The following is an 18,013-nucleotide window of genomic DNA, read 5'->3' as shown; positions in this document are numbered from 1 at the left end:
CCCACTTGTATACCAGTGATTTTTGTGATGTAGCACATTAAAATGCAGGAACTATTCAAAGAAATTGTCAGTTTAGTTCAGCTTCAGGGATGGTATCAAGAGAAATTAAAAACAATGAATTATATCATAACTTAGAACTAATTTTTTCTTCATATTTTCTCTCCTATTTCATTATTACTTAAATTTTTTCAACACTGTATAGGAAACTATGATATGCATAAGCATTGTCTTCAAGAAGATTTTGTTTTTTAAAAAAAAAGGGGTGGGGAACAACAAAATTCCAGTGTAATAAGCCTTTTCCCCCTTATGTTGTAATCCATGTGTAGTATTAAGGTGTTGCGAGTCTAGGTGCTAAGTAAAATGTAGTTTTCCTAAATCATCCTTCCTGCCTTCATCGAGCTTATATTCTATTGAAAAATGGGGTATATACATCAGTAATTATAATGCCTTGATTATTGCATTAGAAGGGTGCCAAACCAAGTCTATATAAAGTTTGAAGGGAGAAGGCTTAATATAAATTTTAAGGGCATGAAAACCAAATAATGTTTTTTTTTGCCAACAGAAAAAAAGTATTTTTTATCTGATTTTATTACCTTAACTTGCTCACTAGAAAATCTGGGCAATAATTATTGGTATTATCAGCAAAGTAGGGATTTGGTATCTGGGAAAGGTGACATTGGGATCATAGCAATGGTAGTATTTGAGCTGCATAGGAAAATGAGATGGATAGACAGAGGGGAATTGTAGCTATTTCCAAATACTCAGAGATGCTGACATGAAATATAAAACATAACCAAAGTACAGTATTTAAATTAATGCTATAGTTCAGGCAAACTCCTCCCATTATCCTGGTAATACTTTTAATATTTACAAAAAGAGCTGGGATTACATCGGTATATGTACTCTCTCCACCTTTGCAAATGACAACTTCTGTATGTCTTAGTGTGTGTATTTCATGAGTTGTCATACTAAAAATAATGATAATCACCTAATGGACAAGCTTTAGTGATGGGCCTCCTCCAAATTAATATAGGACTCTATATTAGAGTAGGTTGGACTCTAGATAATATTACTCCACCAGAATGGTATTTGAAGCCTTCCCAGCTTAGCAGGACATATCAAAGCCAACACTTCGCTGGCAGAGTCTGTAAAACTTGGGTAAGCTCCAGGCCATGAGGAAGTAGCAGAATAGAACTTTGATGGAAAAAAAAAAAAGTAGGAGAGGGGGAGATAATATTGAATTATCAGCACCCACTTACCAGCTCTTTAAAAAACAATATGCCAACTTAATGAAAAAAGCCAACTTCATAAATTCGTACAAAATAAATGTCAAGACCTTCTGAAATACAATGTTAATAAAGGATATATCGATTGGCCTCATGTACATGTACATATACAATATAACATATACACACACACTTTAATAAATTACTCTTTTTAGCCACGAATTATATCTTTGTATGTAAGTTCAAACACTATCAAAAAATGAGAATGGGTCTCCTTATCGTGCCAAGGCTGAAAGTGCAGGGGCTATTCCTGGGCCTGTTCCTTCTGATTACCATGGGAGCTTTGACCTGTCCCATTTATTAGCATGGGCTGATTCACCCATCCTTAGGCAACCTGTTGTCCCCCTGCTCCTGGGACACCCCAAATGACTTATTCCTGCTGGCCTAAGAACTCCTGAGCTCAAGAGATCTATCAGCCTCAGCCTCCTCTGTATACCACTACACCCAAACCAAGACTAATTTTAAAAATTGAAAATGAAAAAGGATGATTTAATGACAGTTGTTCTATGTGGTGCTACAACGGCGATTACCACCTAAGAATGCCTGCCCCTGTTACTTTTCTTGTTTGCTGCCATTCATTATTTTTCAATGCTTTTACCTTGCACTGTTTGTTGTGTCTTGACCTAGAAATTATACAAAAGCCTCAGTGAAGTGAAGTCTGAGGTAGAAAACGTGATAAAAACTGGTCGGCAAATTGTGCAGAAACAACAGACGGAAAATCCCAAAGAACTTGATGAAAGACTAACTGCTTTGAAGTTACATTATAATGAGTTGGGTGCGAAGGTAGGTGCTTTTTAAATTTTTTTTTTCCTTTGGGCTATAACACAAACTTCAGCTTTGTTTCTGATTTGTAGAGCTATGTTTTGTGTTGAGTGATAACAATTATTCTCCTGTGCTTTTTTATGCCTCTGAAATTAATCTCATCTATTTTTTCCTCTAAAGAACAATATTTATTGAAAAGCTTATTGAAAGCAATCAATTAGATTTATTTCCATGTGTTCTATGAAAGGATTTAAAGCACATGGATATTTTAAATTAATCCATCTTGTAGTCTTATTCACTTTTATTTGCATTGAAATCTTTTGTTTTTACATTACCTATATTGTCTAATATAATCCTATCCCAAATTTCCCTAAGAAAGCCATCCCTTATAATAAAGAATAGGGAAAAAAAATGTTCAGCAAAACTAACACATTGAGTCCAACATTTTATGAAGTGTTCCCTACCCATAGTTTTTCACCTCTGCGAAGAAGGAAGGGAGGTACATTCTCAGGTCTTTTCTTTGGGTTTGAGTTCATTCATTATAATTCAAATCATTTAGTTTTAATTATGTTTTTATTTCTTTTCACATGGCCATAGTCACTATGGATATTGATTTCCTGTTTCTATGTACTTTCCATCGGTTCATATAAATTTTTTTCCTGCATCTCTGTAGTCATCATATCATTTTTTTTAGAGTGGAGTGGTATTCTGTTACATTCATGTATGACAATTTATTTAACTATTCCCCAATTAATGGGCATCTGCTTTGTTTTCAGTTCTTTGCTATTATGAAACATGCTGCAATAATATTTTGGTCTATAGGAGATTTTTCTTTTTATCATCGTCCTCTTTGGGGCATATACCTAGAAGTGGAAATCCTATATCAAAAAGTGTGAGCATTTCAGGCACGTTTTTAAAGCGTACTTCAAAATCGCTTTTCTGTTTGGCAAGTATAATATTGTTCTTCACAGCTTATGCCTATTTCCCTGATGGTAGGGTCAAGTTCAAAGCTGTTAGGCAAGTACTTTTAAACATCAGCTTCTTGTTGTTGTTATTTTTGTTGTTTTTCTACTTAACCCAGTTCTCTCTTACTTCCCTAGGAACATTGTTAGTATGTTCAGAAATTGTGTTTGAGGAAGGTGGGTTTATGGCCACTTTGTATGTCTCTCATTTCCAATAATTACTCTGCTATCTCTCTATGAAAGTTATCAATTATATTGTCTGCCCTACTAATTGTTCCTTATCCAGTATTCCATACTTACCCAGAGATTACAAAACATATGCAGATATGGACCTATCTATACAAAACATATATGTATATTTCAAAGAGAAATCATATGCACATGTGTGTATATGTGTATATATACAAATATATACATATACATATACATACATGCAAATACACATACACACACACCCCTTACCTCAGAGAATTTCTTTTGATACGAAGGGCCTAGTTATACTTCAGGTTTTTTTCTCACTCTCTTAGTTCTGAGCCCTAATTCAGATAATCTACCCAACTCTGTAATCATCTTTAGTACTCTTTTAATAATATATTTGTGTGTGTATTTATATATATATATATGTGTATATATGTGTGTGTATGTGTGTGTGTGTACATACACAGGTATATGTGTGTGTATATATATATATGTATGTGTGTGTGTACATACACATATGTGTGTATGTATGTATATGTATATCCACATAGGTATATGTATATGCATATAGAATGTATATTTCAATGACAAAGTAAATATTCTGTATATACCAATGCAGAAGCTATATGTTTCTATGAAAAGCATATACACGAATATTACACATATATAGTATGTAGGGAGTTCTCACTCAAATATACATGAAATATGTATTTCTAAAATATATACATATGTACTTATGTACATGTCATTGTATATAGGTATTTCATGTATATTTCAGTGAGAAAGCCCCTGGATACATATATATCATGTAAACATGTATTTATACATACATGTTTATGTGTACAGAAGCATTATGTGTGCATGTATATGGTTTTATATGTGTGTATATGCTTCTCACTGAAGCATATACCCTCTGCATTTGCACTAAAGATACTGCTTTTTAGGGACTAAAACAGAATAAGTACCTGGTGGGCATGTGATGTAGAGTGGTCTAAATATGAGCTAAAGAAATGAGTGCTCAAAGCTGCCCTTTCTAATTCTGAGCAACTCAACTTGTTCACTTATTATTTTGGTACATTGGATGAAAAGCTGGCCATGTGTGAATCAGCACTCAGGCTCTTTGGAAATCATGAAGTCACTCCCTTATTAGCAACTAAACACAAAGAGTCTCTATTGTCCTTTAAAACTGAATTGACTTCTCTCCCATGGCTCTTTTTCTCTTCTTGTTCCAGTTGCAGGCATCTGAGTACCGTTTGAACCACTTGCTGAAAGGGCAGGGGGGTGAGATGGTTGCCCTTTCCCTGGCATCAAGACAAATGTGACCATGTGGCAGTTAGAGTAGGGGGACTTAACTAGGCAAACTTGAGCCTGCTTTGTGACCAAATGTCAGTCTCAGGAGAGATGTGCCCAGGTTTGGACTTTACCTTGTGAGTTTGAGAGAGCTTTAGTCTTGTGTCCTTTGGGCAGAGATGGTAGGGGAAGTTTATGCATTGCATGAGATAACTATCCAAAAAAGGAGGATACCAAGCCTGGCCTGGCTGTCCAGCAATTATGGACTTTGAGGAAGTAGTAACTAGCAGCATGTGAAAGAGACATAAAGAAAGAAGAGAGGCTTTCTCTGACTGAAAGTTGGGGTAAAGTGGAAGAGAAAGGAAGAAATGGAAAAAGCATTTATTAAGTGCCTACTGTGTGCCAAGCACTGTACTCAGTACTTTACAAATGTTATCTCATTTGATCCTCACAAAGTTATTGAACACTGTGAGGTAGGTACTATTATCCCCAATTTACAGTTGAAAAAAATGTGAACCAGGAGAAAGGTTATTTGACTTGTCAAGTGTTACAAAACTTCTAAGTGTCAGAGCCCAGATTTGAATTTAGGGCTTCATGAACCTCCACTCAGTGGTTTATCAACTCTGCTCCCTCAACTGCATCTCCTTCTCTGCCCCACTCCACCCACAGCAGGTGCTAAGGAAGTAAATGACCAAGAATCTAAGTGAAACATTTATTATTTCTATAAATGTCCCAAAGTAGATCAAACTTGGATATAGACTTCTCCTAGAAGAGCTAAAATAGACATTGGTGATCTGGTGAGGGGGTATGAATACTAAGTCCCATTGCCCTCTGTCTCTCTGTAGAGGTGAAGGTGAGGGCAGTCATTAAAAAAGAATGCCCCACCTGGTTAAATTAAAAGGGAGTGGCTGGACAAAACTAGCTCCACCCTTTTTGTAGTTTATTTTGTCATCCAACACATAAACTTCTTCAGTCATCATCTAACTCCACTCACTAGTCATAGGATCTACAACTCTCTCAAACATACAAGGTTACATTCAAACCAGCAAATATCAAACCTGAAACTAATGTTTATTCACATACCCAAGAAAGTAAAAACAAAGAAGAAAAGGCAGCTTGCATCCAGGCTCAAGTTTGTCAAGATGATTCCCCTTGCTATAGGTGACATATGGGAGCAGTTACAAGGATACTGGGGTGGGGGAAGGGCAACAGCCGACCCATCTTTTGAAATGTGGGAGCCAGTTAAGAGGGTCTGGTTAGCTTCCTCTCTATTGCCAATCAAATAAACCTCTAAAGCCTCACAACTACTTGGCTATACTTGCAAACTCATCAGGATTCGGGAAGGGCAGCTTTGCAATGCCCTGTTCAACCCATGATTAAAAGTGCATTATATGTTTGTTGAATTAAGTAGAGGAACAGTAAAGACAATTTTTTGTTTTACTATCAGAAACATTTACAGGCAAATAAAATTGTTGTCATTATATGGAAAAAGTCTATTTTAGTGTGTATCAGAATTGAAGTGTATTTCCCTGATACCAATTTCTTGGTGATAATACTTACATTTTAATGTATCCGTGATCTTATTGATATTAATGCTTCCTGCATTGGTGAAACTCTTAACTCATTTATATGTTCTTATCCTGCACAATTCTTTTTTATCCATGTTCACTCATAAATTCACCACAAAGAAGACTCAACCCAATAGACCATAGGTTTTTCTCTAAAATATTTTAGTATTTCATAGGAACTACTATAACTCCCAGGTTGCCCATTTGTTATCTCTTGCTCTTGTTACATGACCAGCCACCTTCTTTTCTTATCCATTGTATATTTCCTAGATATATTACTCCTCTTTTTGCAGACAAGTCACTGTTGGCAATATGCTGCACAACATTGGTTCCCACTATGCATTTCTCCAGGTAGCTTAAATCACTTTCACTTCAATCACACTGATCCTGTGTCATTCCATGTACTATGAATCAAAGTCATATGGCATCATCAGTAAAATATTATTGCTAAAAAGATGTGATTTTGTGGAAGAGTGTAGCTGGAGATCACTGCAAGTACTGCAGTTTTCCAAATACAATCCAGTATGTTTTCTTATTATTATTCAAATCTGGGCCAAGACTAGTGTCAATGTGCATGCTGCATCTATCCAAATCATATGATGGATACACTAATCTTTCTTGTTTATTTAATGGTGTGCCATAATCTAGAAAGTAGTTACTTTTCCTCCATGTATGTCTGTGTTGTTGTTTTTTTCTTGCGTGAATTGTTATGTAAATCATATGTAAATGAGGCAACTATGTCACTCAGTGGATAGAATACTAGACCTGGAATCAGGAAGACCTGAGTTCAAATCCAGCCTCAGATACTTACTAGCTGTGTAATCCTGGGCAAATCACTTAACATCTTTTTTTGCCTCAGTTTCCTCAGTTGTACAATGGGGATAATAATATCACTTGCCTCCCAAGGTTGTTGTGAGGATCAAATGAGATATTTTTCTAAAGTGCTTAGCACACTGCATGACATATAGTAAAAGCTATATAAATGCTAGCTGTTATCATCATTAAGATTAAGTGAAGGATAACCTGGAGGATTGGTTTTTCATTTGGACTCTATGCAAGACATGCTCCATGACAGGTCAAACACTCAGGCAAATATACATGCCTCATTTTATGCCTTTTTTGCAATTGTTAATAACATAGTTATTTCACTGGTTGTCTTTATCAAGAAAGGTTGTATGATCTTAACATATGCAAGAGAGACAATTTGTTGAAGACAACCTTTAAGCTTCTGTTTTGTTCTACTAATACAATAGTTTTTTTTGTTTGTTTTGTTTTGTTTTGTTTGTTTGTTTTTGTAATCAATGAACCATAAGCAATGGGCTGGGCTGTTGTATGCCCTGCACATTCAGTCACTTTTAAGACTGCAACAATGTGGTTGTTTAATACCTCATGTGAAAGTCTGCCAGTTCTTTTATTATCAACAAGGAAAACCTCAACACAAGTATAGATCATTCTCATTAATATTTTATAAAAAATGAGTAAGTATACAAATTAAAAGGAATGATAGCCAGTCATTTTGTTCATCTCTACTTTCAGGAAAGATCAGACTTGACACCTTGTTGAGAGATTCTTCCATCTACTACTCGAGGAAATGCCTTAATTGTGCTCATTCTAATATTTATCAACCTCTACTGTCAGAATCAGAGGGTCTGATAAATTTCTCTTATGTGCACAACCTAGAAAAATTTATATAGAAATGCTGAGACAGAATTTATCCAGAGAAACTATACCCTTCTTCTCCAATTTGACAGCCTAAGTGGGGCCTGGTGACTTTTATATTAACTATATAGGACAATGCATACTTTTGCTGAGAAAATATGCATTTTAAAGTCTTCATTTACACTTTGCATGTCTTAAATATAAAAACTACAAAAAAACATTTCTTGAACATTTTTTTATTCATTCAGTTGCCTGATAACTAATTTTGTCATTGAAAGAGAAAATTAAATATAAAACATGATATAGTCATCCACTTATATTAAAGGAAGGGGGGAAAACCCATTATGTTAGCTAACCATTAAGTGCACCTAAGTGGACAATATTATACATAATTATGTCTCAGAAAGATTTAATGTTCTATTTACTCTTGTTAATATACATATGCTATTTTAGTATTTGTTTTGATTAGTTTGTCCTCCAATAATGTTATTAAACGAAAGTTCTGTAGGCATTCATTAAACATATTACTTGCTCACAAAAATGTAGCAACAAAATGAGAATCAAAGAATTCCTTTTCAGTAAAAATAACTATTTAAAAAAAAACTAATTGTAGAATATGTGAATGTTCGTCCTAGTAAAAAGTTCTATGCATTAGACTTTTTTTTTCCACTTGCAGAAAAGTCAACATTTTGACCTTCAGGAAATCTTCAACCTCAGAATTCACCTTATTATAAAAGTAATTTTAATGGCAAGAGTAGATTAGTTATGAAGATAAAATAAAAACAAAAACATGTGTAAAAGAACTAAGCATTTTAAAGTTCTCTTTTATATGACATTTTCAGATTCTGCTTTTGTGTTTTGTTTAGTTTTATTACAGCACTTAGCTTTTTTTCCTATCATTCATTAAAAATATTTTCCAGTTAACAAAATTTCCTTTGTGAAGCATCATTTAAACATTGTTTTCTGTGTATGAAAGTGTATTTGTAATAGAAATCTATTCACGTTCAATTTTATTGGATAATGTGTCTTCTTATACCACATTAAAATTCATTGCTTTTAATCTCTGACATTTGTTCTAATAGAAACACCCCAATAAAAATATTTCCTTCAGTCCAAGAATAAGTTTTTTATGAAACAGAGAATACTGAAGAATACTGCAGGTGGCAGTCTTTAAACAGATCTCTTCAGTAAAAGAAAATTTTTTTAAAAATGTCAAAACTTTAAGTTCCTGAAGATGGCAGTCTTTCCTATTTTTTAAAATATATAAATTTAGCTTGACATAAACAAAATAAAAATAAAGAGAATCAATAAGACAGCCTCTGGTAAGACAGGATTCCTTTGAAATATAAAATCTGGTGTCCCTTTTATATCAATAGTGAAGAAAAATATGTTGCAAATGATTAAAGGTATGAAAAATAGAAGGTTTTGTATCACTTAACTTTTTTATTGACTTCATTGTTAACGGTACAGCATCTTGACTCTACTGAAAGAGAATTTACAGTTACTTAAAGTTTACAACCTTAGAAAAATATTCTCTATTTCAATACATACTTTCTAACAAGGAAACTAATGAATTTCACTGAATATTAGCAACTCATAGAGTCTTTATTCTTTGTCATACCTTTTTAAGATCTTGAAGCATTTCTTCAAAGGATTTGTTCTGTAAAACTTGGACTCAGTCAAAAGGATGCACCCAAGGACCTAGAAGAACACATATGGCCTTGAGGTCACAAGATCTCCACCCCTGACATAGGTGTATCATAAAATAGATGTTTAATTTCATTTACTATACTGGCTGCCCCTCATGCCTTGAATGCTCTCCTTTCTTATCCCTTCCTCTTGAAAGCCTCAGTTCAAACACCATCTTCTTCCTAAGACCTCCCTAACTCCCTGACCTCAAGCCTCTTGAACCTTCCCCTCTAAAATTAGCTTCTTTATGCTCCATATGTATATTTATACTCACTTACTTAAATTTTATCTCCCTCACTAGCTTTTGAGCTCCTGGAGGCAAGACTATTTCTATGTTATTGCTTTTTGTGCAGTACGTGCTCTAGAGGTACTATGTGGACTCCAACTCATACTGACAAGTCAGGTCCCCAGATCTATTATTTATTCTTAGGGCACCAGAGTTAGTGCTAAGGGGACAGTGAGGTTTTAGGGAGAAATCTTTCTAATGCTTTAGTTCACAAGCCACTGCCAGTATGTTTCTCAACCATGATTATAAGAGTCAGCAAGACAACTAATTTTGAGAAAGGGGTGTTTTACTATGGGAATATAGTTAATGTAGTTAGGATAAAACATTGTCCCCTAAAAAGGAGTAACATATCGATTCTTAGGGAAATGGGACCAAAGCTATCATTTATCTTCTGGCAATCTTTTTATTAGAGTCCTCAAGATGTTCTTCTTGGCTACGATAAGCTTTTCTCCTGGGCTTTTTGTAGAAACTTGAATTTGCTTTCCTCATCTTGTCCTGTATGTACTTGACTCCTTATGGAAACACTGTTGTCATCCATTTTGGGAATATTTCTAGGACACCAAGGAAAAATTCCATATCCTCTGAATACTTAAAAGTTCAAGAAGTTCCTCTGCCAAGATGGTAGCTGAAGAGACAGAGGCCAAAGACTACCCAATCTACCCAATCAATTCCTTCAGAGCAATTTAGCTGGAATTTTCTCTTCCCAACTGTAAGATTGAATTCTAGCCAGCTCTATGGTTTTATGCCAGAGAATGTGACCAACTCATCAGCCAACCCAAATAGATTTCTCGTTACATGGTGTCCAAGCCATATTCAGACCTAATGAACAACTGAGATGTTTTCTCACCAAATAAATGTTTCAGGGCATAACTTATCACTTACTTTAGATGAAGTATGGTGCTTTGATTGATTTACCCAAATGACCTCCACCTTTATATTTGTATCCTCAGTGCTGAGCACACTGTCTAACAGTAAAAAGCACTTCATTCATGCTTCTTGGTTGAGTGATTGATTGAATCAGCCCTAGACATAATCTCTAAAAACGTGTCCTTGTAAGGGCTGGCGGATACATTCTCAGCAGAACTTTACCAGAGATCACTAATTATACATGTTGATCTTTAAGTCTTCAATATATTGTAGCAAACAGCTTTTAATTCAATTCTTTCTGTAACAACCAAGATGAATTTTTATAACATTGCCACAGCAAAAGAGATCCCGTTCATTGTAGACTGTTTTAACTCTCTATTCAGAATAAGCCATACATTTAAATTATTATGAATCTGGTAACAAGAAAAAATGATAAATGATAAAAATATGTGAAAACAGAACTTACTTGGTTCCCAGTAAAATGATTCCTGAAAGTAGACCTATTTATGTGCCATTTTCTCCCCTTAGGTAACAGAAAAAAAGCAACAGTTAGAGAAATGTTTGAAATTGTCGAGGAAGTTGCGGAAGGAAATGAATGCCTTAACAGAGTGGCTGGCAGCTACAGATACAGAGTTGACAAAGAGATCAGCAGTTGAAGGAATGCCTGCTAATTTGGATGCTGAGATTGCTTGGGGAAAGGTAAAAACTTATATTATTGTGTGTTCTTTTAACATACATGCAGATATGATATTTTGTATAGAAAGATATGAATACATTATTTGTCCTCTGTTCTCTTTCCCCCAAAGTTCTAAAATTGGCAGTGAATACCGCAGTAGCACTATAGGTCACTATCACACAGCCAATCAGGCTATGTTTGCCCATCATAGTTGTAGGTTACCAAGAGAGGTTTGTGAGTGTCTTTTCATTACCACCATTGGCTTAAACCACTACTAGTTGCGTTTTCACCATTGTTAGGCAACACTGATAAACATCCCAGTTCCATCTAACTGCCTAACACTGAATAGCTTTTACAAAATGATACTTATTTTGATGAGAGAGTAAGGACAAAGTACAACATTTTCTCCCACACCCTAGGGGTATACTTTCCCCTGTACCAACTCAAGATCTAAGAGAAATAGTTTCAGTTTAGCTTAGTTTCTACATAGTAATTGTCCCACCAAGCTCAAGTCTGAAGTGCTAGCAGGTGAGTCCTTGTGGCAGGTAGCAGTGGACTCAGGTCCTGACGGTCACCCTGCCTCTGGAATGCCCGGAAGCCTTGAGCTTTCAAAATTCACAAGGTCATATATTCCAGTCTCCTTTATCTAAAATGGAAAAGAACAACATATATATAGGCTGAGGACCAAACACCTTCCATAGGAACAAATGACTGCAGAGAAGAAGAAGACCCCAAGCTCTTTCCCCTCATAGCATTTTCTCTCACTGAATACTGTGAGCAAATGAATCTCTGAAATCTCTGAGAATAGAGAAAGTCTTCAAAAGAGGCTAGGCTGAGGCTGACAGCCTTTTTGAATGCCTCAGCAGCTAATCAAAGAGCTTTCTCATCACTACATTTTTAGCCAACTAGAGACAGCTGTAGAAGTACAGTACAGACTCTCCATGTGGAATGATGCTATTAGAGGGACACTGCACTTGATCCAGACCCCTAAACATTTCTTTAATTTTCATTGATATGACATGTTAATCTGTTTCAAAGCACTTTATTCACAGTAATCCCCTGACATAGCTTGTCCATGTATCATTATCCTCATTTTAAAGATGAGGTCACTCAAGCTCAGAAACAATTGGAGGGACCTCAGAGGTGAAATAGCCTTGACTCTATCTCAAACATGCATATTCTCTGCCATGTTACTCATAAGTGGTCATCAGTATTTTTACTGAAACAATGATCAGAAACTTGCTAGTTGGTTGATTTAATTGTTGGGAAGATTTTCCTTCCCAAAAATCCGTCTTCTGGCAAATTGCATCCATTAGTCTTGGTTCTGCCTTCTTGGGCAAGGTAGAATAGGTCTAATCTCTTTTCTGTATGACTACCTTATAGAATCCTGTAGAACTATATTAGAAACCTCCTTCCATGTTTATGTCAAATCACTAATCAAATCACTTGACTTATTTCAAAACTTTCTGTCCTTATTATTGAGTGGCTCACAGTTTTTATTGCTTCCATAAAGATATTATAAGAGATTTTGTTTCAGAAGGGACCAAAGAATAAAGTAAACAAATCATTGAAGACCAGTGGTGGACTATTACATTATGTTGGGTGTTACCAGAGAACATTAGGGAGTAACATGGCAGCATTCCAGTCAGAGGGGGCATATATACCTCTTTCTGGACTCTCTTCTCCACTATCAGCCCAAGAACTACTTCTTTTGAACTTTTAGGGGCTAGATGAATGGTGGGCTAGCTCTTTCTCCACTAAACCACACTGCCTCTAAATTAGCCTTAGTCATATAAAATTCTTGGGTCCACTGAAAAATTCACACATCCAGTCAAATAAAGATATTTTCGATGACAGAAAATTCAGATGATTGAATATAGATAATAGTATACTTTTTGAGGTCACTGTATGCCTTAATGTTGTCTTTGTGGCACCACTAGAATAGCACCTTGTACATAGCTAGTATTTCAAAAATTATTTTAAGTGCTTTTTTAAATGTGTTCGAAAAGTATTAAAGTAGTATATAACAAGAAAAGATTTCAAAAAAGTAGATTTTTTTCACTTTTCCTATGTTCCATTCTTAAACATTAGGTTATGTGACATGTACTCTTTATTAATTTAGTTAGCTATTTTTTATTAAATAAAAGCTGTTAATTATCTACTCTTGGATATTCTACTAGACACAATAAAAATAAAGAGTTGTATCTAAATTATATCATTCTTCATTTTATGAATGCATAAGATAACTGATATCAGTCCAACAATGATATATCCTGAATATTTATAGCAGGACACACTTATGAATATAATTTTTGTTATTTATAATAATAATAATAAAATCATAGTAGCAATAGCAGCAGCAGTAGTGGTGGTGGTGGTAAGACTTTTAAATCAGTCTTTAGTACAATTCTATGGCTTCTAGTTTTTTTTTTATTATTTCCATTCTCTACATTGGTAGATGGTAAAGTCTATATAACATAATAGGTTGCATGATATTTTCTTAATATAATCATATTATTTTCAATGAATCTAACACACTTATTAAGTGACTACAATGTATGTGCTAGATACTTGGGATATAAATATGAACATTCCAGATCTATCATCTCAAAGTTCACAATGCATTTCCTTTCATTTAAAGCACATTTCATAATGTGCTTTATTAATAGCCTTCATAGTATTTCCAAGGTTTCTTAGAAGAGTCAGTAAAACCTCAAAGTTCAATTATTTAACAATTACATAGTTCATTTAATTGCAGAGAAAAAATGTCATATTTTTAAAGAAATGAATTGTTCGTTCATCTTGATTTCAAACATTGGAGTAAACTTGCTGACTACCTGGAGAGTTTTCAACTTTAAAAGTAATTTATCTCAAATACAATATTGTTGTCTTCTGATTTATGCTGAAATGCATATTCAATGATCTTTCCACTCACCACATTTAGTATACATATTTTCTTTTATAGTAAGTACCTTAAGATATTTGAATTGTTAAAAGTATACCAACGTGTTGATCACCTACATCCAAATTAAAAGACAAGTATAATATACCATATTCACATCTCAGAAGTTCAGATGATTTAATTTCTTACATTGGCTACATCTTCAAATGAACTCGTCTATTCAAATATCCATTTGCATTCCTGATAACTTTTCAATCAGTCATAAGTAGTATAGTATATTGCTTTAATGTAAAACTATAATGATGATGACATGAAATTAAAATATTTAAGCAATATGTAATATACATTTCCTGTTTATGGTTTTTTATAATATGTATGAATAAGATAAATGTCAAAAAAATTCAATTGATGAAATTATTTATTTTTACATAATTCTAGAAGTTAGATTTTATCATAATCCCACTGCACTTTGTGACATTATAATTCATTGGTTGAAAACTTCAGATAAGAATTATTATGCCTCTCCCTGATAATCTGGATGCATTTAATATTTCTGCCTTTCTGCATTGGATTGTGAGGTTTTTATGCCTTGGTACATGGTCAATTTTTGTGTATGTGCCATGTACCACTGAGAAAAAAAGTATATTCCTTTCTTTCCCCATTCAGTTTTCTCCAGAGGTCTATCATATCTATCTTTTATAATGTTCTATTCACCTCCTTAACTGCTTTCTTGTTTATTTTGTGGTTAGATTTTTCTAGTTCAAAGAGGGGGAGGTTGAGGTCCCCCACTAGTATAGTTTTGCTGTCTATTTCTTCCTGTAACTCTCTGAACTTCTCCTCTAAGAATTTGGATGCTATACCATTTGGTGCATATATGTTTAGTAATGACATTACTTCATTGTCTATGGTGCCTTTTAGCAGGATGTAGTTTCCTTCCTTAACTCTTTTGATAAGATCTATTTTTGCTTTTGCTTTGTCTGAGATCAGTATTGCTACCCCTGCTTTTTTTACTTCAGCTGAAGCATAATATATTTTGCTCCAGCCTTTTACCTTTACCCTGTATGTGTCACTCTTTCAAATGTGTTTCCTGTAAACAACATAATGTAGGATTATGGTTTTTAATCCATTCTGCTATCTGCTTCCATTTTGTGGGAAAATTCATCCCATTCATATTCACAGTTATGATTACTATCTGTGTTTTTCTCTCCATCCTTCCCCCCCACCCCCGCCCCGGTTTATGCTTTTCTTTCTCCTTTCTCCTTTTCCTTCCTCATTAGTATTTTGCTTTTGACCACCACCTCCCTCAGTCCCTCCTCTCTTCTATCAGCCCTTTCCCTTTTCTTCTCCTTTACCCTTACTGCTTCTTCCCTCCATTCTATCCCCCTTCTCTTTTCTTTTCCCTTTTCTCTCCTACTGCCTATAGGGCAAGTTAGATTTCTGTACCTAGCTGATTATGTTATTCCCTTCTTGAGCCAAATCTGATGAGAGTGAGGTACAAATAATGCTAATCTCCCTCCCTTCTTTCCCTCTGCTGTAATAGGTTTTTGTGTCTTTTCCTGTAATGTAATTTACCCTTGTCTGCCTCCTCCTTTCTCAGTGCATTTTCTTAGATCAGACTAATCCACTTACTTGGATCCATTTAACCCACTTGATTAGATTTTTTTTATCATTACATCAAAGTCAACTTATATCATGGTGCAGTAACACTACAGTTCTCAAGAATTACAAGTGCCATCTTCCATTGTAGGGATGTAAACAGTTTGCCCTTATTAACAGCATATTGTATCTTTCTGTCCCATTTACCTTTTTATGTGTCTCTTGAGTTTTGTATTTGAAGATCAAATTTTCTGTTGAGCTCTGATCTTTTTATCAGGAAGGTTTGGAAAGCCCTTATTTCATTGAATATCCATCTCCTCCCCTGAAAGGTCATGCTCATTTTCACTGGGTAGTTGATCCTTGGTTGTAATCCAAGCTCCTTTGCCTTACAGAATATCATATTCCACCCCCTATGGTCTTTTAATGTAGAAGCTGCAAGGTCCTGTGTAATCCTGACTGTGGTTCCATGATATTTAAATTGTTTCTTTCTGGCTACTTACAGTATTTTCTCTTTGACCTGGTAATTTTGGAATTTGGCTACCATATTCCTTGGTGTTTTTAATTTGGGATCTCTTTCAGGAGGTGATCGGTAGATTCTTTCTATGGCTATTTTACCTTCTGGTTCTAGGACCTCAGGGCAGTTTTCCTTTATGATTTCCTGAAAGATAATGTCCAGGCTCTTTTTTTTTTCATCGTGATTTTCAGGTAGACCAATAATTTTTAAATTGTCTCTCCTGGATCAATTTTCCAGGTTAATTGTTTTACCAATGAGGTATTTTACATTTTCATCTATCTTTTTCATTTTTTTGTTGCTGTTTGACTGATTCTTGCTCTCTCATAGAGTCGTTAGCTTCCATTTGCCCAATTCTAATTTTTAACAAATTGTTTTCTTCTATTAGATTTTGTACCGCCTTCCCCATTTGGCCAATTGTATTGTTTGGGTATTTGTTTTCTTTAGTGTACTTTTTTTCCAGTTGGCCAATTGTATATTTTAGGGACTTGTTTTCTTCAGTGTACCTCTTTTCCATTTGGCCAATTGTATTTTTTAAAGACTCTTCTACCTCTCTCATTTGACTTTTAAAATCCTTCTTGAGCTCTTCTAAGAAGGCTTTTTGGGCTTCAGACCAGTTCATATTCCCTTTTGAGGTTGCAGATGTGAGTTTGTTGACAATGTTGTCATCTTCAGAATTTCTGCCTTGATCTTCACTCTTCTCATAATATGAATCTATGGTACGTTTCTTTTTGCTCATGGTGTTTGATTGTTCCCTAGCTTTTAAAGAGACTAAGCTCTCCTGTTGGGAAGCTTCTTGTGTCGGGAGCCTAGGTCTTGGTCACTGGCTTTGTGTGCTGGGGCCTACAATGCTGGCAATTGGAGATTGTAGGGTTCTGGCAGCTTACCTGGTGTTGGGCTGGCATCAGCAAAGCTGGAAATCTTGGGCAACTCTAGGTTGCCTGCTTTTCCTTTCCTTTGCGCTTTCTTCAGTTCCTTTCAGATGGATGTTGCAGAGTGTTTATCTGCCTGGGGCCCCTTGCAGTGCTACTTCCCTTATTTTTACTGAGGCACTGGGAGACTTCTTTGCTGTAGAATGCCTAGGCACCTAGTGGTTTTCTGAGCTGGTTTCCACCGGTTCCCCCACCCTAACTGAGGCACTTGGAGGTCCAGGTGTTGGTGTTTGCCTGCTCCACTACCTGGGTTTCAGAATCTCCTCCTAGTGTGCTAAAGTAGGGCTTTCTGCTAGCTTGCTGGGACACCTCCCCTTCTGTACCATTCCCCTTCCCCAGAGCAAGAGGGGCCGCTCTGTTAATCCCTCAAGCTACCTGGGCTACTGCACTGCTGCTCCCCGTCTTTCTTCTGGTTCAGCTGTTTCAGGGTTTTTCCTAGGGTGATATTTCCTGTTCTTTCAGAGGTTGATAGGGGAGGGTGAGAGCAACGACCTTTTTACTCCACCATCTTGGTTCCCAGAAGCAACAGTCCTTCTCCCTGATAATCTGAAAGGCATTTAAAAAAACTTAAAATGCTTTAAAAACTGAAAAATTAGTTCTGTGATTCACACAAAATATTCTGGTCATGAACTTTTTGAGATTTCACGTGTGCATTTCTTAATATTTTTGCTAATGTAATTTTTTCAAAAAAACTTAGAATATGCAATATTTCTTGGAAGATTTGATAAAAATCAGAAGTTTTACTTGTAATACACAATAGGAAATTAGTGATTAGAAAAATTAGAAAAATACCTGGCATAAAAGATCATATGGACTGAATTATATATCC

At 35.3% G+C, this 18,013-nt stretch overlaps 1 protein-coding gene across 1 annotated transcript in view; it reads left to right on the top strand.

Annotated features, from left to right (window-relative positions):
* Positions 1-18,013, top strand: part of DMD (dystrophin) — a 2,133,690-nt gene that overhangs the window by 743,451 nt on the left and 1,372,226 nt on the right. Inside the window, exons 32-33 of the mRNA XM_027841994.1 lie at positions 1,914-2,069; positions 11,096-11,266. Of these exons, the coding sequence (XP_027697795.1) occupies positions 1,914-2,069; positions 11,096-11,266 (327 nt within the window). The remainder of the gene's footprint in view (positions 1-1,913; positions 2,070-11,095; positions 11,267-18,013) is intronic.

The sequence above is a fragment of the Vombatus ursinus genome, unplaced genomic scaffold (assembly GCF_900497805.2).
Source record: "Vombatus ursinus unplaced genomic scaffold, bare-nosed wombat genome assembly UNPS02004827.1, whole genome shotgun sequence".
Classification (NCBI taxonomy): Eukaryota; Metazoa; Chordata; class Mammalia; order Diprotodontia; family Vombatidae; genus Vombatus; species Vombatus ursinus.
This window is presented reverse-complemented; position numbering and strand designations above follow the sequence as displayed.